The following is a 22,204-nucleotide window of genomic DNA, read 5'->3' as shown; positions in this document are numbered from 1 at the left end:
GGCAATCATTCTAGTTCAGGGATTTAACCATGCATACTTTAATGATTTGGTAAACATGCTGCAAGATTCCAACTCTGAAGAGGAAAGCGATTTTTCCCGATGGTCTCGTCTGGTTTGTAATTTTGTCAACTTTCTCCATATTTCCTTTTTTAGAGATGTCATAGAGTACAGATAGCAAATGATTATTACACCTATTCTGCCACACCATGCCTATCACCAATTCATTACAGGTACCCATTTTGACCCTACCCGATCCCCTTTTAATCTAATCTTCATAGAAAACACTCCCCCTCTCAATACCATCTTTCTGCAACCTCCGGGGGGGGGGGGCCACTTCCATTCACAAGTGGATACCATGCGCGACCATGGGGTCTCGAAAAGCACCCTAAACACCTAATTTCCATATTCTGAAAATGCACCCCTTAACAAGTATTGGCGTGTGAAACCCTACCCTTAACAAGTATTGGAAACAAAACGATACTCTTGGCAAATATTCCCTGAAATGAACCCCTAAACAAGTACAGGAATGTTTTATTGTTACGGGTCCTTCGGTCGTCGGCTTTACCTTATTTGGTTTAGTACGACCCCACCTTCTACACCTCGCGCAAATCGGACTCTAAACACGAATTGTTGGGGCAAAAAGGACATCCTTTATAAAACATTTTAATTTTGTTTTATCATCCCCGCAAATTCGACCCTAAACACGTAATTTTCCTAGCGAAATAGATACCTTTTTTCATTATTTTTGTGTTTTTGACACCCTTATCACGTTACGTACGTAACGTGCCCTATCGTGAAAAGGACATCCTTTTTGGTACCCCAACCATCCAACCTACCACATCCCATTCATTACCCTTTTTGCACACCATTTGTACCCCTTCACCCCACCCCTCCCGTTCAATGTGACACACTTGCTTATAGAAGCTGTCCCTCCACCTTTACTCCCCTCCCTAATGATATAAAAACGATATAAAGCTACCACATCCCATTCATGACCCTTTTTGCACACCATTTGTACCCCTTCTCCCCACCCCTCTCCTTCAATGTGACACACTTGCTTATAGAAGCTGTCCCTCCACCTTTACTCCCCTCCCTAATGATATAAAAACAATATAAAGCTACCACATCCCATTCATTACCCTTTTTGCACACCATTTGTACCCCTTCACTCCACCCCTCCCCTTCAATGTGACACACTTGCTTATAGAAGCTGTCCCTCCACCTTTACTCCCCTCCCTAATGATATAAAAACAATATAAAGCTACCACATCCCATTCATTACCCTTTTTGCACACCATTTGTACCCCTTCTCCCCACCCCTCTCCTTCAATGTCACACACATGTTTATAGAAGCTGTCCCTCCACCTTTACTCCCCTCCCTATCCCCTCACAGTTGATATTAAAATAATAGAAATGCTACCCCCACCCATCTGAGCTACCACATCCCATTCATTACATTCTTTACCCTTTCCCTCCCCAACCCCCTCCCAATCAATGCGAGATCAAACGATGAAAGAAGCTGCCCCCACCACCACCACTACTCATTCCATTCTCCCCATCTCACTCCCCCCCCCGCTTTTATCCCCACACACCTTCGTGAAAAACAAAGATAACCAGTCTCCAGAAACAAAACCATGGACGGTAAATTCACCAATATCTCATCACACATTCCTAAAGCTCTTTAGGACACATTTCTACAAAACTGAAATCATACAGCGTAGGAAGTCCGACATGAGACCAGCTTGTGAACGGGGCGGCCCACTTGAACGGTGGCAGGCTACCATCACCGCGGGTTGGCCCATTGATGACGTAACTAGTCTGCTTGGCCGCCATTTCTAGATTGGTCACCTGACAAAAAAAATAAGAGGCCATCATGATATTTTAAGAGGAGTATTACAAATATTCTAGGGAATACAAGTTATTAAAATGAATGCAAAAAAAATACAATGTTTCAAACATTTGGCTTTATGTATTGTGTCTAGGCCACTGATCATATGCCCTTCAATCTTGTAGTTACACCAATTTCATTTATCCATCTATCTATATATCTATCTATCTATTCATTTTTTATTCATTCATTTATTTATTTGATTATCCATTTATTCCTTTATTATTATTTTCAAATTATTTTATTTATGTATGTATTGGTATAAACATTCACGTACAATCATTTTTTTCCAATAAAATCATTCAAACATCTATGAATTAATATACACACTTTTAGTGTGACAACTTCAAGGAACTCTTCTGAAGCACTTCTACCCTCCTTCCACATTCTTCATAAAGAAAGAGCCAATGTTTACCTTGGTATCATAGCAACCATCAGGAATAGGATCAGTCATGAGGTCACCTCGCATACAGATTGATTTGGATGGGTCACCCTCTGAGTACGGGTCATTCTTGTAATCTAGAAAGCAAACATGGATTCTGATGTTCATTTTCTGAGGTAATTGATTCATCATTTTCTCTTTTTACAATATTATAAAATTAAATATTGGAAGACTTCAGGCGATATGGTCCCCTCAAGAATTTGAAAGAGCCACTTTTTAATTTTGTGACACCATATTACCTTTCTGAACGCACTGTCGCAGCACATGGCCTATTTTTTTGTATATACATTTAGGCCCTACGAAAGTTGTCCTACCACAAGACAAATAATCGCAGCATTATAAGCATTATTATGACCAGAATATGCAAACGTGTCTTATTTACATCTTCTAAAGCCAAACAGGTTTCTGTGATCCCAAGAAATTTGACTCCGACAGAGCCACCTGTATTTCTACAAATTCTAAGGTATTCGGCTTCAGACATGAAAATAGATCAACATGCTTTCTTTGCTATTAAGTAGGGGCATCATGGACTATTTGTTGTGACTCTCGTCTTTGAATCTGAGGGATGTGGGTTTGATTCCCAGCCATGGTGTGTTTTCTTTCAGCAAGAAATTTCCCTACATTGTGCTGCACTCAACCCAGGTGAGGTGAATGGGTAACCGGTAATAAGAAATTCCTTGATTGCTTGAACGCCTATATAGGCAGAGCATATAAAGCCGGGGGTAATAACATCAGAGCTTTGCATCCTCAGGTGAAAAGGCTTATATGAATCCAGCTATTATTGTGGTGTGACACAAGCATTACAAATTTCTTCAAAACAATTTTGCTGTTACTCTCCTGAAAGGGGTATAATTTCTTCTTTTAAAACCCAATATTCAACATCATAATTTTCTTGACAAACTCAATTTAGACCTCCTTTTTTTCCCTTTGTACTTCAATGTTTTAAATAATGAAAAATATCTTATTGAAACCTACCATTGAATCTCATAATTTTCTTGAAAGACTCCATGTCAGTGACCTTCCCTTGATCTCTCCTGAATATCTTGGCTCGAGGAGCAAGCTGGTACGTCATGTCTGATCCAACCTTCTTAACTTGCTCTGGGTAACCACTGATGTTATAGATCTCTTCATAGAATGGAACATTGTAAGATGGCCAGTAACCTTAAAAGAGGGTTGGACAGAAAGACAGAATTTATTTATTTTATCAGAAGATAGTCAAACCTGCTTTTCCAACAAGCTATAGAGAAGGATCTTCATTGAAACATGTATTACATGGACCTCATCATAAAGAGGTACTCCAGGATGAAAATAATATGATTTGAACAGATGAAATAAAATCAGCTTCCCCCCCCCACCAAAAAAATATATATATAAAAATAAAAAATGAAAAATAGAATAAATGAATAAATAAATAAATAAAATGAATAAAAAATAAAAAATAAAAAAAAAACACTGAAAATTTCTTTAAAATCGGATAAGGAATCACAAAGTTATATTATGATATTTTAAAGAATTGCATTATTTCAGTAAAACGGTTCTATGCATGTCCTCTTGAGAATGCAATGAGCATGCTGGTGATGTAATATCCCCACTTATTCTTTTGTACTTTATTATAAGAAATTATGTTTATTCAAATTATCAATTTGATTGATATCAATCTAAATTTCCACATACCTGCTCTTAAAATGTTGGTTTGGTCTCCTGAGGCTACAAGTGTCGGAACCTGTTCCACTACCCACAATGCATCATCCAAGATGGCAATCTTCGGTTTGATCTTGGTTCTGTCGATGATCATGTACTGATTGTTGTAGGTTCCTGAAATACATGGTAAATCATGACAAAAGTAAGAGAATGTACAGTATCCCTCACTAAAGTTATAATATGCTCAACGTTGATTTTTAAAAGACAATGTTAAAATTAAGTTTGAGTTTTCATATAGAAATCTAATTTTGATAGAAAATGGTTGAAAGCAATCTGAAAATGTTCATTGTATGCCAGAATAACAAATTTTAAATATGCTAGGACAACAAATTTTAGATAAAATAACTAGACTTGCTTGAAATTATGTTAATTTTGTCACAACATGCTTTTCCTGGTGTAGCTAATGCAGGAAACAACATGAGGGACCATACTATAAATGGACGGGCAACTTTCAGTAATTTTTCTGATATTTATTTGCTCATTACTCTGTAATCAACATTTTCCTTAGAAAATTGCTTGGCAGATATTATATATTTACAATTTTTATAACTTTGTATAAATTTTGTTCAATTCTGTGAACATTTCATTCTCTGTAGTTACCAGTACCATAGTTAATCTTTAACAACCGTTACAATCAAAATACACTATTGTTTATTACCTGAGTTGTATCTGGCTACAATATCTGCCCACTGCTTTCCACTTCTCGCCATCATGTTGGCGACCCGCACCCGTTGCCATGCCAACAGTGACTGAGGTTGGACAAATTTGTAGAGTGTCTTGTTGAAGACGTTGTTTGTGGTTTGCAACATTGACAGTCCACTGCTCATGATGTAAAAATCATCCAAAGATTCCAAGAAGCCTTAAAAGTAAAGCAATAACAAGAAAACGTGGGTCAAACACAAGTCAATATATTTCAGATATTTGCTGGATATATCCTATTAAAAATTCCTAGAGATTATCTTTGCTTCTGTAATTCAGAACATTAAAAAATAAGAGACAAAGTAAATGTTGCATACTTTCAAGCCTTCCACTATGGTTCAATATTGGCATCTCATATTTCATCATTAAATCATTCTGGTCTAAATTTTTCAATTTTGTACACACAATTTTTCCTTATTATTATAAGCTATGATATATCAATGACTGAATTAATTCAACCTATCAGTTCTTGAGTCATCAGAATATACACAAATTTGAATGAAAGAGTTTATACTGTTTATGAAAATTATATTCCCGGACCAGGGATAAACAAAGCTAAAACTTAATCTGTTGCTCAAAGGCATCTAAGCTCTAATGGGTAAATATTTAAACTCATTTGCTGACGATCTTAAATAGGTAATATCATCCTCTCTATTGTTGACCTAGAAGATGTGCAAAAAAATTGGGGCATTTAAAGAAACTTACAATGAACTCAAGTGCAATATTAATAGGTCCCCAAAGTATACATCTTTAAATCAGTTATAACTTCAGAAATAATTGCTTGTCTAGTTCTTGCAAAAGAAAGAATATACAGATATACAATCAATAAAACTGATCAATGAAATGCACATTTTGAAAATTTTATAAACGATTCTTGCAATCTGTTGCAAAGACCTTTCTTGCAACACATCCTATGACACTGATCCAGTGGTACTGTGAGAGAGAATATATATTCACCTGGATAGCTGGAGAATGAAGTCACCTCAGCGGCATTTCCTTCAAAGTCAAGCTTAAAATGATAATGTTTGTAGATCCTGAGGGTAGCGCTGTATGTGAACCAGCTGGAATGAGACATGAAGACATCCTCAAACGCTGGCAGTACCTAAACAAGGATTCAGATGCAGACTGAGATCAGTTATAATAAAATTGGTGGTAAAAGTAATTTCAAAGACTGGTATAAAGAAATGAATACCAGTATCATTTAATTGCACTACCACACACTCCTAATGTATATACAGAATACTGAAAATTCTCATAGATTAGATAACTCTTTTTAGTTCCAATGAGGGAGAACAAATGTAAAACTTCTAAAATGTTTTCATATATTCACAGAAAGCTCAACTCTTAATTGAATCACAGAACTACCAATATGGTTTTACCTGTTTCAAATGAGCCAGAATTTTTTTTATGATAGTACAAAAATTTAGATATGTAAAATTTAACACAAGTACGCTGACAACATCATGTGCTGTCTGTACATCGCTATTTCATAACGAGATATATAACTTAAACATGATATGACAACTTTGTCAATACAATGCTCTTTGATTTTATTCAAATCAAGCCATTGGTTTGGGTGGACTTGGCCTTTAATTAAGGATTCACAGACCAATACACATAAGGACAGACAGTCCAAAGATCAATATACATCTTGTGCAAAAAAAAATTAAGACTATGTTTTATTGAAAATAAATCACAGAGTAAATCTTACATTAAATCAAACAATGAGAACTAATAAAATGGCCAAAACATTTTACTTAGAAAGAGAATGAGAACAGGGGAGAGAAAATAACTTCCAGCATGCTTGGAAAGAAAGGGTAAAAACCAGCATTTCCTCCCAAATGATGAAAATAAAATCCATCCAAGGGTCCCATCCCTATATTACTTTCAATATACCTTGATAAGGGCAGAACAATGTCCAGAAGTGCTGACAAACCTCAGGATCTCTTCCTTGGTGAGCTTGTCCCAATCTGGAATGAGAGATGGCATGACAGCATTCTTGAGGTCTATGAGATCTCCACAGGAGTTCAGGACTTGCATGGCGAGGAAACCGTCTTCCTGCAGGGGATAGATCCAAGAAGTCAGTAAATGATTCAAGAATCAAAAGTGCATTTCGTCCTCCCTCAAAATTATGCAAAGATCACTATTCTAATAATAATAACCACATTTCTAAGGCACACATATCCACTCCGAGGAGTTCTCATGGCACCTACATGATTATATGATGTTATAATTTTTACTCCGACTTTAGCTGTGCTGCCTACAGGGGCTCAAGCACGATTTCTTTTGAACTGGTACCCATTCACCTCATTTTGTTTGAGCAAAGCAGAATGCGGATATCTTGCTGAAGGAAAAAATGCCATGAACCCACGTCCCCAAATTTGAAAGACAAAGAGTCGTAACCACTAGGCCATGGCGCCCCAACAATTTTGTCATATTGGTAAGATATTCTATACAAAGAGACAACCAAATCAATTTACGCATTCTATCGGAGAAAATGAAGCAACACAATGCCATGTCAAAGACAAGCCTGTCCCACCTTAACAGATTTTTTTTTCACTCATTTTTCTGAATATCTACCTCTTTAGACAGATAAGACTTTGTTGTTTCATAGCAGATGGGTAACAAATTCACAAAGAGAGGAACATGAAAACTTACTGATGTAGCATTGGAGAAGCCACTCATCTTATACCCCATAATCAGGCCATCGAACTGGGAAAGGACGAGAGCCACACCCTCCCAGAATGGGTCATCATTGGCCCTCTCTTTAATCATCTCCCTCATCCAGGTATCTTGTGTTGTAAAGAAATCTACAACCCCTGCCCAGAGCTCAGGGTTACCATCAGGACTGAAGAAGGTTGAATTTATGTTCTGTAGGTTCTGGGAAATCTGCCTTGAGAGAACAAAAGAGAACGAGTGCAATATGCCAGGCTGATTCATGATTTCACTGATTAAATATATAAGGGTTTTGAGGTATTTTCTGAAGGTATTAGATTCTAACTTATATTTTCTTTGCTTGTATGATTTTTGAGTGGGCACAGTCAATTATTATAAGTTTTCACCTACACTGTTCGAATCCCGCCATGGCCTAGCATCCTTTGACAAGGCATCAATCCACAATATGCCACTCTCCACCCAGGTGATAAATCGGTGCCTGGTAGGATGCGAAAGCCTACGTAGTATGCCTAGCAATTGAGTCTTGGAATGCTCCCCAAGAAGTGGAAAAGGTGCATACATTGTATGCAGGCATGCCAGGATCCAATGACCGGGGTAATAATATACCTGTAAAGCACTTAGAGACGTTGCTTAAAAGCGGATTATTATTATTACTTTAGTCCCTAAATCATTCATAATTTGTGGTTAATTGCAAATTAGTGACTGATTGCTTATCTGCACCTTGAAAAAAGGAGTGTATCACATAATCCAATATGCTACAGCCAACTATGATCCATCAGTTCTAAAATTGCAACAGAATATTTGCAATTGATTGCAAATATTTTCTTGCAACACCCCCTAAGAGCAGTTATTAGAGAGAGAGAGAGGGAGAGAGAAAGGGGATTATCAGATAATCCATATTCAAATTTCACACTATTTAGATATATTCAATCAAATTTTATTTGTCAACCTCCAACAAAAAAACCTGTTTTAATAAAGCAGCATACTTGGCTGTCAGAGCACCTTCCAAGATGCCTGCTGCATACATTCTATCAAGGTCAGAGTGGGCCTTGTTTCCGGTCGAGTACCCCGCAAACAGGTGCAGTTCTCCCCATCCTGTCTGGAAAAGGGTGTTATTGTAAGACCCGTAGGCGACTCCTGTTTTGTCGATGCCTGGACTGACAGAGAAGGTGCCATCTTCATGCTTGAAAACAGAAGCTTCCTGAATATCTCCTGAAATGACAAGATATCAACTTTATTATGATCACACAGTCTGGAATAAAATACATTTCAAACGAAGGTTCTAGAAAATATGATTTTGCATCACTACTATCATGGTTATCAACACTGAACACTCATTACAATAATTGATTTTGCTATCATTGTCATATTCATTTAACCATTATGAATATTCATGAGCACTCTACTAGAAATAAGTGATAGGTCAGTTTCTCACATAATCAAAGATAATTTTTCTGGGGCAGAAATGCGCATGCTCAATGAAATATTGAGTATATGCCATTTTGTTAAAAATATAAGCATATTGGAAACTATTTGGATCTCTCACTGCAACTCTGGCACATTCTAAGTTTCTATCTCTTGATCTCATTTCCACATGCTCATATGGCAACTAGAACTGTACAGTCAGAGTACTTTTAGAATGTAATGCAACGTGATTGTCTGCTTTTAAAATTAGAAATCTGCTAGGTGATAATAATTATAATCTAATTATGACAATAATAAATTTTAATTGCAACAATACTAGTTAAAAAGCATACATAGTATCAACTATCATAGGCATTGAAATACCCTCTTAAGAGTTGCATTGTACAGACAAAACCACATACCGGTATACCTGATCAGTGCTAAATCTTTTTTTAGTTAGTTGAATAATCTAGTTGTGTTTTATTGCAACTAACTCTTTCAGCAATGAGCGCCTGGAGGGTAACATCCCAGAATAATCCTCATTTTTCAAAATTTAAAAACAATAATCTTTCAAAGTGGGATAATTTAGACTTTAGAGCTTTGGAACTTGGAAGATTAAAGTGGAAAGAAGAAAGAAAACAATTTACCTGTGGAAAGGTTGAGTGAAGCAAAAATGAGAAAACATAACAGTTGTAACTCTCTGGCTCTGAAATACTTTGCCATCATTATCTTTGTTGTGCCAGTCTCTGGAGACTCTGGCTGCAGCTTTGGAGCAATGCTGTATTGAGCCTGAGGTCTACAGTAAAAAGAAACCAAGAAGAATGTGAGTAGAGTAGGCCTAGGCTACAGTAAATTTTTTACAAGGCTTGAACCTTGAAGAAGTACCGTACTCTCCCAAAAAGCGTACACGCCGACTCGCGACCATCCACTGATGAAACTGACATTTAGGCCTCAAACTAAGCAGACACCACACTAATAATCATCGAGACAGATGAAAATGGCACAGAACTGGAAGCCTGACTGCTGGGATCCACAGCACTCTTCCAGAATCTAACTAGGGGGCCTAAATGTTAAACTTACTTTACTGCTGTAAGTGTTACATCAGGCGATTATTACTATTATTAGCGTCCGTCAGCTGACAAGCATGAGGCATCACCTGACACACCATAGGCCTACTGGTTGTTTATACTTAGTCTTACTCTCAGGCAGCTCAGAGTGAGAATGGTTGCTGGAAGTACAACTGAAATTCTGCAGAATTCCCATAATATAATTATGGTGATAGCGTGATGAGCCGAATTTTTGAGAGTGTCATGGCGTATGCCTACAGTGCGAGCGAGCAAAGTAAGCAAGCAACAATTTCTTCCCTTAATTAAAGGGGAATCCAGCCTTGGCCATAAAATGTTGTGTCGGGAAGGAAAAAAATAAATTAAACAGAATGGTGAAAGTTTGAAAGAAATTGGACAAGAAATAAGAAAGTTATAGCTGGTTTAAAATTGAGATCACTAATACTATGTAGATTTCAAATTGGCAACTCAGTAAGTAAATTATGACAAGGGGCAAGGACAACTTTCTCATAGGCCATGTACTTTATTATCAGGGATTTGTGGTTTTCTCCAAAGTACCCATTCCCCTGGGGCAGTAATCTAAATATAACCTAGGAAGTATATTGTTTTATGTCCTCATGAAAGAAAAATATAATTTGAAATAAAACTTTTGGGAAAAATGACATTTTAGCCAAAATATGTATTGGGGTACATGGAGGAATAGTCCTTGCCTTACATCACTATGACATCCCATATGCGGCCAATTTGAAGTCTCCATGGGTATAGTGATTACCAATATTTACAACTTTTAAAAATTCATAACTTTCTTGTTGTTCGTCCAATATTAATTGTTCAAAGTTTCACCTATCAACTTGTCTGATTTTTCTTCTCCTTATAAAAACTATTTTTTATTTGGGTTGGATTCTCCTTTAAGCAATGTAAAAAAACTGAAACAACTTGACATGTGCATGGGATATCATCTAACTCATTCCTTTTCAAGCCACATGTTGCCTCATAATTATAGGCATAATTATGCTTCATAAAATACATAGACAAAAGATATTCTCAAAGCGAAAGAGAGAGAGAGAAAAAAAAAACACTCCCTATGGCTTGGACTGCATGGAAAACAATCACGGTCGGAGTGACTCCGCGGATTAGAGTAAACTGGTGTGCATCTTTTGTGTTCTTTTTTTTTCAATCGGGAATTTTCACACTGAAAAGAGGCAAATCTACACTGAAAACATATCTCACCGGTTCCTGATCTCGCTCTGATCGAGAGGAGAGGGACTAGACGCATGTTGTGTTTGGGGCCATTATGGCCTACTATCGCTGCCTCTTGTCGGAGTTTACTTTATTTTTTATTTATTTTATTTCCAGCCCAAAGACAACAAGAATATGTACAAAAGAGAGAAATTACCACCGACTAGTGCCTGAGGATGACTAGAAGAAAAACTAGCCTGTTATAATTAAGCTCTCGATCGGATCGACTGGCACATTTGGAGTGATCATTCATAAACTGCATGGCACAAAAAATGCAGGTCTATTCCAAGGCTGGAAGTTTAATTGTGGACTCATTTGCAAAATCATCTTTCTTTGAAATAATGAGGTTTTCACATTTTTAAACTGCTTTCAGTCTTTCATAGAATCGTGTTTGTTTAGAACATTAAAACGGTTTTAAGTTTCGGTTTCCTTATATGTTGTAATTGAAAAAAAAAATACTCCCAAATCCATTTTCAACACACACCATGCCCTTTTCAGTTTTACAATCAGATGACACTAGTGTACTCCTTTTAATTCTTTAGAAAATGGAAGCTGTGTGAATAAACTCACAGTTCGTTGTTACTCCATTCTTGAAAAAATGAGATACGTGCCGGTTGCCAAGAATGAAAATTTTATACTTACGTCTGTGGATAAAGACTATAAAAAACGCGGCCTGAGATAGTCTGATAAAAAGACCCTATTTGTATTTCAATAAGTGAAGTTATCAAAGAACCGTAGCAAAAACTTCTATTTGAATTTCAGTAATTTTTTAAACCTAGCTAAAGTATAAAACGAAGCTAAATTTTAAATTTCTCACAACTTAAGTGTATATTTTATTCAAAAATTCAGAGAAAGTTTATTTTTGCTCCTGTAAACAACGACAACGCCTGCACATTATAGGATAGGAGGATCCTAGACCTAGGAAAACTAGGATAGCAATTGTATGTGGAGCGTTAAGACGTGACGACAGTTCTTGATTAATTCGGTGCTATAAATTCTAATGGCTGGGTTATCATCTTTGACTTTGAAGATGTGATGGTGGGTAGGTAGCTAACAGTTGAAACTATAGAAGACTGGGACTGTATTTTTGTACGGTAGCTGGTCGTCGAGTCTCGAGAGACGCCGAAACTCTTACCCGAGTTACAGCCACAACACAGGCTCACAGTCACACTGCAAAGCCGCAGCCCAGGCACAGACCTAGTCTAGGTGCGCCGTAGTGGGAGGAGTAGTATTGTAAACATTACCGCCTACACTACACCTACAGGTACAAGTACAACACTTCTTTCTACGCAGTACAACCACTCCGGATCCGGGACAAGAGTAAGAGGGGACCAGACGGGAACCAGAGCAGCAGATAGAGGCAAGGTAGTGATACAGCCTTTGAAATACAGGTGAGCTGGTGCTAATTTCCCGGGGGGGGGGGGGGGGGGGGGACGAGTGGATACCATGCGCGACCAAAAAAACACGTAAAAAGGATGTCTTTTTCACGATAGGGCACGTTGCGTACGTAACGTGATAAGGGTGTCAAAAACACAAAAATAATGAAAAAAGGGTACCGGTACATCTATTTCGCTAGGCCTAGGAAAGCTACGTGTTTAGGGTAAAATTTGTGGGGATGAAACTTAAAAGGATGTCCTTTTTGCCCCAACACTACGTGTTTAGACTTTAGAGTCCGATTTTTGCGAGGTGTGGAAGGTGGGGCCGTACACTAAACCAAAATTAATGATGTGTAAAGGTAAAACCGACGATCGACGGGCCCGTGACATAGTCATAACAATAAAATATCTCTATACTTGGCTAGGGGTTCAATTCAGGGAATACTTGCCAAAAGTATCGTTTTGTTTCCAATACTTGTTAAGAGTAAGGTTTCACACGCCATTACTTGTTTAGGGGTGCATTTTCAGAATATGGAAAATACTTTTTTCATATTTTTTCAGAATATGGAAAATACTTTTCGAGACCCCATGGTCGCGCATGCCATGGTATCCACTCGTGAATGGAAGTGGCCCCCCAGGAGTAATTTAGCCACTCATCCACGATTGAGGTTAACCTCATTCGTAGGATGAGTGCTTATATAGCCTTGTTTTAAATAGATCCTGGTTATAAATTGTGTGATCTAATTTTAAAATAGTAGAGACAGTGTACATATATCACAGGCTACTGGTCGTTAGGCTGAAAAATATGCTGTTTAGCAGGAGTTTTTAAACATTTTCTGATTTTTTAGTCCTCCTGGGATGCCGCGGAGCCAGATGAAGTCTCAGCAGAGCCATACCTCTGACCGAAATTATGCGAAATGGACTGATTTTTCAGTCTTAAGGGAAGGCCGGATCATTAACGTTTCTGTATTTGACATCTTTTGAGTACTTTCACTAGTTTTAGAATGCAATGCAAATTGATTTTGTTATTAATCACAAATGTACAAAAAATTGGTTGCCTGAAATGACTTATGACCCCAATTTCCCTTTTCTTATTAGATCTTTACATGATAATGGATATCATAATTCATATCCATAACAAAATAAGTTCCAGCAATGATTAGGCTATCTTACATGTACACATTATCAGTTGTCAATCAATCCTCTTTTTTTCATTCTTGGATGACAAAATTTTAACAAAATAGTTGTATGAACGAGCCAGTTACATCCAAATGAGAGAGTCGATGATGTCACTGACTCACTATTTCTTTTGTTTTTATTGTTTGAATTATACAATATTTCAATTTTTACGAAATTGGTGATTAGGACCTCCTTGCCTGAAGCACAAAATGTTAAAATAATGGAATTCAATGTATTTAGGGAGGAACAAAACTTCATTTCACATGACAATGACGAGAAAATCAAAATATTTCATATAATAAAATACAAAAGAAAGAGTGAGTGAGTGATGTCATCAGTTCCCTCATTTGCATACTGACCGAGATGTGCATATAACTGTTTTGTGAAATTAAGCAAAAGTTTAAGATGTCATAACTTTCTTATTTTACATCCGATTTTGATGAAATTTTCAGTCTTATGCTTGTTGAATTTTTCTCTTTTTATTCAAATCAAGTTTTTGTTGGGTGGACTTGTCCTTTAAAGTTAAAATGTATACATTGGGGCATGGAATTTGAGTAAGCTACATGTAGGCCGAAGTAAATATATGAACTTATCTTTTTGTTTCAATTGATCGTGCAACTTCTGGTCTGATTGGCTCCGAGCGGGTAAAGTCTTTATATCAGTTTCTGCCGCCACCTTCATAAAGTCAACTTCTCTCGCTTTTCAGCTCATTAAACAACCAAAATTTTGGGGCAAACAGGTTCCTAATTTAAAAAGAGGAAGGTATGGGAAATTTGTGTTGTATTGAATAAAAAAGTACAATATTTTTTTATCAAATTGTTTCAAACTTCATGTCATTTCCCTGTATACATTCATCTCCTGTTCTCTTTTTCACACAGAAGGGTCCTAGTATATATTCATATTGTAGTGCCTATAATTCAAATAAAAAAATACATAAGTCCGAATAATGAGGGAGGGACATTATTGATTCACTCATCATTCTATTTGTGAAAATGAGCAAAACTTTAAAATGTCATAACTCTCTTATTTTACATCCGTTTTTGATGAAATGTTCAGTGTTGTGCTTTTCTGATTTTTCTCTATTTAAATTCAAATCAACCTTTTTCAGGAGTGGAGTTGACCTTTAAAATGTTATAACTTTATCAATCCTTGTCCCAGTTGATTAAATTTTCAGTGTTTCGTTTGTCTGCTTTTTCTTTGTCTGGTCAAATGATATTATTATCAGCATGAAGTGCCTCTTTAAAAAGGTGGTTAGTTTCAAAAGAGGTTTTTTACATGTCCTTTATGAGTTAAATCATGATGACTTCATTAAAGTCATTTACTGCAACTTTTGAGAGATGGAGAAATGAAGATAATCCATAGATTTGAATAATTATTGAAAAATGAATCTTTCTTTTTTGTTTGTTTTTGGTTCAGGTGCTCGGGTCTCGATGGCACATAACAACAGAGAGAGGTCCTCTGCCCAGGAAAGAGATTCCTGGTGGGCAATGGGGCTTAAGGCTGCGGCAGGTCTTGGTGTACTTTCAGCAAGTGCCATCCTCGCAGCAGAAGCATACAAAGCAACAAAGCAGAGGGAAAAATACAATGCCCAAGCTCACCACCGTCAACGTCAGCAGCAGATGGCAGCATCTTCCTCTGCTCAGGTAGAGAGCTGTAGTGATGATGGAGAAGAAGATGAGAAAGAGCCATATGCATCTGGTTGCCGAACCTGTGATTGGTCAGATTACGAGGAAGTGGATTCTGATGATTATGAAGAAGCTGCTGCTCAGGAACATGCAAATGTGCGAATGTTACCCGTTAATTCCGATGTGCCAACCACAAGTGGATTACCTCTCAAAACAAGGTTGGAGAGCTACTACACAAGCTATGTCCTACCTAATGAGGAGAGGCAGCAATCCGAAAGAGAAGACCTGAAGCCATTTAAAACATTCTTCATGAAGTTTGTGAAACAACATGGAAATAACCTCCCCATCCAGAATGCCTTCTTTGCTGGGGACAGGTCTCAGGTTACCATTGTCAAAGCCTATGATGCATCCACCAAATTACTTGTGCTTCCTATTGAAATGAACCCCCACACTTGGGAGTATGAAGATGCTCGACATTCTGTTCTGAAGGCACCTGGGTACTTCCTGGTAAGACGGATCAATCTGGACTTCATCCCAAAAGGCCAGGATCCTTGGGACAAGTTTATGGTCGGAAACTATCTCTGCCCTGCATATGTGCTTCGCCATCTACAAAGGCTTCTGGCTAGCAGTATCAATGAATTCTGCAAGATGTCCCCGGGAGAAGAACCAAGTGTGACCATAGAAGCTAAAATCTATGCCAAACTTGGTCCCAGACTTGTGACCCTGTCATCGTCTCCATTCTCTCCACGTCCTTCCGGTGTTATGGATGATGATGAATATGATGAAGTAGAAAGTATGGAGTTGAATCTTCGTCCTGATACTAATCTTTGGATGTGGTGCTTCAATGAGTTTGTGCTTGAGATGCTACATGAGCTTGATGGATCAGATGGGGGATGCAGGATGAAGTGTTTGGCCATCATGGAAGTCCTGAGAGTCAACAACTCAAAACTTCAAGTGCTCTCTCATGCTCACCTACTAGCCATCATGTACATCGCTTGTGTCGAAGAAACAGAGTGGGATGAACAGATGTTGGCAGAACGGTTCTTCGATATCCTAGTGATCTTGACAAGGTGCCTTTCCAACCATGATCTTCCGCATCCAAGGGATCAGAGTGTGAACTGTTTCCTGGATCTTCCATCCTGGGCTCTCCAGAGGATACGGAAATGGCTGAAGAGCATATTAAAGAACCCCAGAAAGATAAGTGGTATGCTGAAGCATAAGTACTGAGTGACAGTTGTCAAATTGTTCTGAAACTGTACTCTCAATTAGAGACAGACGATTAACTGAATAAGGAATGTTTGCTTAAGAGTCACTCTGAAGATTCAAGTAAAAAGAGTTGGATTTTTACATTACAAAGACTCTGATGATAGAGTCTTTCTTAAAAATAGAAGAACCAGATTGATCAATGCAATTTGATGGCTCTTTCCGAAGTTCAGAGTGAATTATCCGTTTGCAGTGTCATCCATTTTGGACAAAGCATGTTACAGCTAGTCCAGCTATTTATTTACTTCATGAGTGGATTGAAGGGTTTATTGTCATGTTAAGAAAATATTACTCTTCATGAATCCTTTGTTCTGAATGAAAATTCCCTAATAAATACCGGTAAACTTTTGTCAATACAAAAAAATATATAAACCTCTCTTGATCAAATCAAGGTGCTTTATATACAGGAAAATGGAAGAGGAATTAATTAATAGAACACTTGATGACACACATGCATGTGAAATAGTTATGCTACCTTTTAAAGAAGCATATAAGCTTAAGGTAAAATCAGGAAAAGACTCTGTTTTTAAGAGAAAAACTAACAGGGTAACATATCATGTGCAGTTTATATACATGACTATATTGCACCGTTATTACAACAAGTACATCCTTAAACATTTCTTGAGAAACAAGAACGTGCTGTTCTTTACATGTATAGTGTATGCCAGTTTCAGTATAGCCATGTACCTTTTGTGTGTTCATATTAATATGCAAAACAAAATTTGTTGAAAGTTGCTGGTACTGAATATAAACCAGAAAGTATTTAAGGTTATATTTGAGTGACTACATAGTGATCTGCTCACTGCTTTACATTCAGAATTCGCCATTTCTCTTAATACCAGCTGAATTGAAGTTGTAAATTTAATGTTGTATTTTTATTATGAATATTAAGTACATTTTACAGGTCAATGAGTATTTAGTACATTTACAGGTCAGCATCTGGGATCTTATCCTAATTGGCAAGTATTTATAAGGTTTGTTTCAAATTACTAAAGTCATACCATTTTTATTTATTATATGTATACTTTAAAAGTAGATATAGTACATGTATTCAATTAAGTAGTTTTTAATGCACTTTGAAGACTTTCTTTTGATTAAGCATTGGATCTTATATTCTTATTTATATCACAGATCGTTTGTTGTAGGAGCCAATGCCACTGTAGGGCCATTCTTGGTCACATGTATGACCAAAATTATGACAAATCTTGAATACAATTAGTTAATAATTATTTCTTTAGAGACTTAGTAATCCAAATGTTATATTTGGAAATATTTTTGCTGTCTCCAATATGCAGGTTCAAGTTCAGAGGTCAAAAGAAGTGGGTCACGTTTGTGACTTCACACAGAACCATGATTTTGAAAAATTTGAAATTCACAGGAATTTCAAGATGAAATGAAAAAAATCATCATAATTAGTCATAAATCTGTATAATTCATAATTTATAACTTATTAAAATCATGATTCGTCAAGATTTTTGTCACACACATGAGCAAGAATGATCCTGTAGTGCATTACCACCTGTCAACCAATGTCCAATTTGATCAGATCTACACAAAACAACCAATAATTTGCAAGAAATCTGCTCATTTGAATGCCAATGCACCAATTCACTACATACATAGTACTTGGTACATATCACAAAAGCACTTTACAAATACATGTTTGTTATCAAGTAGCTAAACAGTCCCTTTCCCACAAAACCATTGTAATTTCTCTCCACAAATAACATTATATGCCAAATTATCCTCTGTATTTACTCATGGTTATCCTCATAAGGTATATTTTAAGATTAGCTATTTATGGCACACAGTCAATGAGAGACAACATACAATGGTGATCAGTATGCTCCCCACTAGCGTACCTACGGGGGGGGGGACAGAGGGGGCAGTCTGTTCCCCCTGACGAGCCACCACCCATGCAAAGGACGTATACCTGCCGCCCCCCCCTGACGAGCTTGAAGACCTTTTTTTTTTTGCTCGTCAAATTTTTTGGTGGATGGTTTTGCCCCCCCCCCCTGTGGAAAATCCTAGGTACACCACTGACGCTCCCCTTTATTAAAGTCACCTCATGCAGGGGTCGAGCCAGGATTTTCCAAAGGGGGGGGGCACATTTTCCCTTGGAAAAATTTGACAAGCAAAAAAAAGGGTCTTCACTTTCCAAAGGGGGGGGGCACACTTCCATTTTAACAACATTTGTACATGGGGGGGGCACGGCCAGATCTGCCAGAGAAACCTCATGGATTCCTGCTGGGATTGAATACAGGCTCTAACTTATGGTAAGATTTCTTTAGAACAGTACCGTCTCCTGACCTAAACCAGTCAACATTTTGATCATGATTCATGAAGTCGTATTATGCCCAGCACAATTACGGTAAGCTGGAAGGAAAATACACAAGGCTCGGGCGAATTTGCCATCAAAATGCTCAGAACAGCCCTGGAAACTCAAAACTTAGCCCTGGAAAATCCCCATTCATTGGAATGTTGATTATTGTAATGTAATGCTCATCCAATTTTGCTGATGTAGGCACTAGGCAGTAAGTTGTGGAAAGTAGCCCCCCAAAATAAAAGCTCATTTGTTTGCTTGGATTGGCAATAAACATTATTAAAAATATCTGCCAAGGATTCAGAAGCCCAAAGCAATGATATGATTTAGGCCTCTGTTTATGTATATAAATTTTGAAATAAACAGTAGATTTTTTTTTACTCAATAGCAAAGACCCTAAATTTAGCATTCTGGACTGTCTCGTTGATATACATGCTGATTGCATGATTACCACATGAAATTTGCAAACTCAAAAATATCTCTGAAATAGGGCTGTAAATTTCCATGCAATACAACATACTATGTACTCATGATCAGGGCACTCATGCAATGAACAAGGTTATGATATAACCTTGTTCGTTCCCTGAATAGGACTCCCTGTGTGGTAAAGTAAGGTTGGCAGTGTTTATTTTCTCTTGTTCTTGGGGACAAATGCTTGATTTTTTTTACACTATCAGTTTCCATTACAACTATCCTTCATATAACTTGGCTCTTAAGTTAATTGAATTCTTTTTATTATTTTTTTTTCTGAATTACATGTAAAAATAGAGATTGTTGAATGACAATTTTCTTGCAATTTTACTTTACACCAATAGAGGGCCTATACAAAAACGTGCTCAAAATTCATGTTTTTGAGCACTCTGGTGATTTAAAAAAATGACCCCCATGGTACTAATGAAAAATAAATCACATCTGTATGGAAATAGGTATTTTGATACAAAAGTGATATTTTAAAGATTTTTTAAGTGTGTGTTGTGTACTGCTTAGATCGGTAGATTCACCATAGGCAGGGTGGTTGCAGTAAACAAGTGGATCGGGTAATGATGAAAGCTTTTGAAGGCATTTTGTGGCACATCCTGAAACTAATTGAAAACAAACACCCACACCTATAACATTAAGAAAAACAGCTTTTACATATTTTATATGCATGAATCAACTAGATTGAATTGAGAAAAATTATCAGTTCTGATTAAATACCTTTTAGATATACATGTAATGCAAAGTGCTCATCTTTTGTTATTATGTATTCAGTGCGTGCAGATTGGTATGCATTTCATTGTACTGGGACTACAATGGCCTGGGAATTTATTATCAATGCTGTGCTTCTGAATACAATTTGCTTTCGATTTGGGTATTGGGTTGGGTCTATATCGTTTCGTTGTGCAATTAAGTGAACTGTATTTTCATGCATAAATATAGGTAGTGTAATATAGTACTAATGTCTTCTTTTTGTTTATTCTCTTACATGTATTAGATTTATTTTTGTGCTGTATTCTCCATTTCATTACTTGGAATATATACCCTATAAAAATTGTTTATTCACTGACATAGCAATACAATGTGGTTCATTTATTTTCCAGTGAGCTTTTTTGCAAGTTCTCAGATTGTCCATAATAATGTTTGTTAAAGAAGTGTCACTACCCGAAGAAAAGTTGTGTCCTTACGTACGCTTACACAAGTTTAACGAGGCAAAGCGGTCTTGAAAACCAAATTGCGAAGTGGATTTCCAAACTGGTTTTGAAGACTGCTTACGATCACTTCCAAGATTAAACATTTAACTGGTTTCCACTGAACTGGTTTAAGAAAGTAGATGTGAACAGGGCTTTGCTATGGATTGAACAGGTGGGTGTTTCATAAAGTTGTTTGCAAGTTCTTTTTAAGTTAAAAAAAAGGGTGGCTTAAAGAAGGACTGGGGATCCTTTCCTGTGGTAAATGGGATACTTCAAAATGTTCGTTGGCATTGGTTTAGCATGTAAGGAAGGATCCGGGGGGGGGGTCTACTGGAAAATCAGGTATTAAGTTCTCATAAAAAGCAAAATTACCAATATGACTATCAGTTGAATCCTTCATTCAATATGTCTCGGTAATATTATCGCATAGCTTTTGAGAAAAACATCCTCTCATAATGGACCTATTCTTGTGTAAACAAAGAGGGCTGATATCTCATGCTGTGCGAATCGCATGTTTGCCTGTTGATTTGAAGTTACAAAGCACACTATTGTACATTTCATGCAACATTCAATGGGAATGAGTATCTTTTCTGTGTAATGTAACTCAATGTTGAATGGGGAATGTGAAGAAGAACATGTAGTCGCAGTAATTCAAAACAACATGAGTTCTTGTGTGTGCGAGTTTTTCATACATAATACCAATTCAACAAAAGTGTTTTTTAAGTCAATGCTGGACACATACAGGCCAATAAGAAAAAAATTATTGTCAGCTCTCAAATTCATTAAGGATTGTTTTTCAGATGTTCTTGCATTAATGGCTTATGGTCACGTAAACGTATTTTCACTAAATTGGGTCAAGTGTCTCTATATGTGCAGTTTCTGTCTACAGTGATTGTGACAAAACTGGAGGGGCTAAAATACATGTACTAAGTGTCGATGCAGTGCATGCAGACAACCCATTCTCTGTGACAGACACACAGCTAAAACTGTGGTGTTAACTGCCTGGTGTACATAGAGGACCACACCAGTTATTTTACACCGGTGTTAAATTGGTGGTGTTAGTTTTACACCTATAGCTAGGTGTTATTACAACACCTTTTGTTGTTACATTTACACTCTTTGGTGTTATGTTTAATCTCTAGGGTGTAATTTTAACACTTGAGGGTGTGGTCCTCTATTAACACCAATTGGTGTTAGTTTTAACACTGCAGTTTTTACAGTGCACCATCTCAATTTAGTGTTTGGGAGTGGTTTTTAACCACCAAACAACCACTGTGTTTATAATTTATGCCATGTATACCTACATGGTGCCATAATCTTGTTGCAAATAAAGCAAACAGCACATTACAGGAAGAGCTTATAACTGTTTTTTTTTAAATATGATGATACAGGCCTAGATACATGTTTCGGCACTTGCATTTATAAAGGTTTATCAAGTGGTATAGGCATACCTTTTTAAAAATACATAGTGTATGCCTTTATACATGCATGTAATAATGATAATATTGTAGTTCTTATACAGCGCATTTCAGACCTGTAAGTACTCTATGCAATTTACAGAAATGAATTTATGCAATATGAATCAGAACAGTGGAAATTACTCAATATTACTAAATCAACGTCAATCAATTACTGTACATATGGCTTACACGTAA

The 22,204-nt window shown here is 37.0% G+C and overlaps 2 protein-coding genes across 3 annotated transcripts; one reads left to right on the top strand and one right to left on the bottom strand.

Moving 5' to 3' along the window:
- Positions 1 to 995: 995 nt before the first annotated feature.
- On the bottom strand, positions 996 to 10,000 carry LOC121422941 (phospholipase B-like 1). Of its 2 annotated transcripts, XM_041618181.1 has the most exons (11): positions 9,891 to 10,000; positions 9,458 to 9,606; positions 8,393 to 8,618; positions 7,389 to 7,623; positions 6,627 to 6,788; positions 5,688 to 5,832; positions 4,690 to 4,890; positions 4,005 to 4,145; positions 3,306 to 3,491; positions 2,304 to 2,407; positions 996 to 1,848 (listed from the first exon to the last, which is right to left on the bottom strand). In XM_041618181.1, exons 2-11 carry the CDS (start codon positions 9,534 to 9,536, stop codon positions 1,672 to 1,674), a joined length of 1,656 nt encoding a protein of 551 aa, XP_041474115.1. In that variant the 5' UTR covers positions 9,537 to 9,606; positions 9,891 to 10,000; the 3' UTR covers positions 996 to 1,671. The 2 variants fall into 2 exon arrangements, with proteins under 2 accessions (XP_041474115.1, XP_041474116.1); XM_041618182.1 differs by lacking the exon at positions 9,891 to 10,000 and having other exon boundaries at positions 9,458 to 9,884.
- A 2,259-nt stretch (positions 10,001 to 12,259) lies between these two features.
- On the top strand, positions 12,260 to 17,457 carry LOC121422726 (mitochondrial dynamics protein MID49-like). Its single transcript, XM_041617901.1, has 2 exons — positions 12,260 to 12,504; positions 15,085 to 17,457. The coding sequence occupies exon 2, from the start codon at positions 15,099 to 15,101 to the stop codon at positions 16,518 to 16,520; it is 1,422 nt and encodes a 473-aa protein (XP_041473835.1). The 5' UTR covers positions 12,260 to 12,504; positions 15,085 to 15,098; the 3' UTR covers positions 16,521 to 17,457.
- The last annotated feature ends 4,747 nt before the right edge of the window (positions 17,458 to 22,204 follow it).

This window comes from Lytechinus variegatus, chromosome 10, assembly GCF_018143015.1.
Source record: "Lytechinus variegatus isolate NC3 chromosome 10, Lvar_3.0, whole genome shotgun sequence".
Taxonomy (NCBI): domain Eukaryota; kingdom Metazoa; phylum Echinodermata; class Echinoidea; order Temnopleuroida; family Toxopneustidae; genus Lytechinus; species Lytechinus variegatus.
Note: the sequence above shows the minus strand (reverse complement) of the source record. Positions and strands in the feature narration are given on the sequence as shown.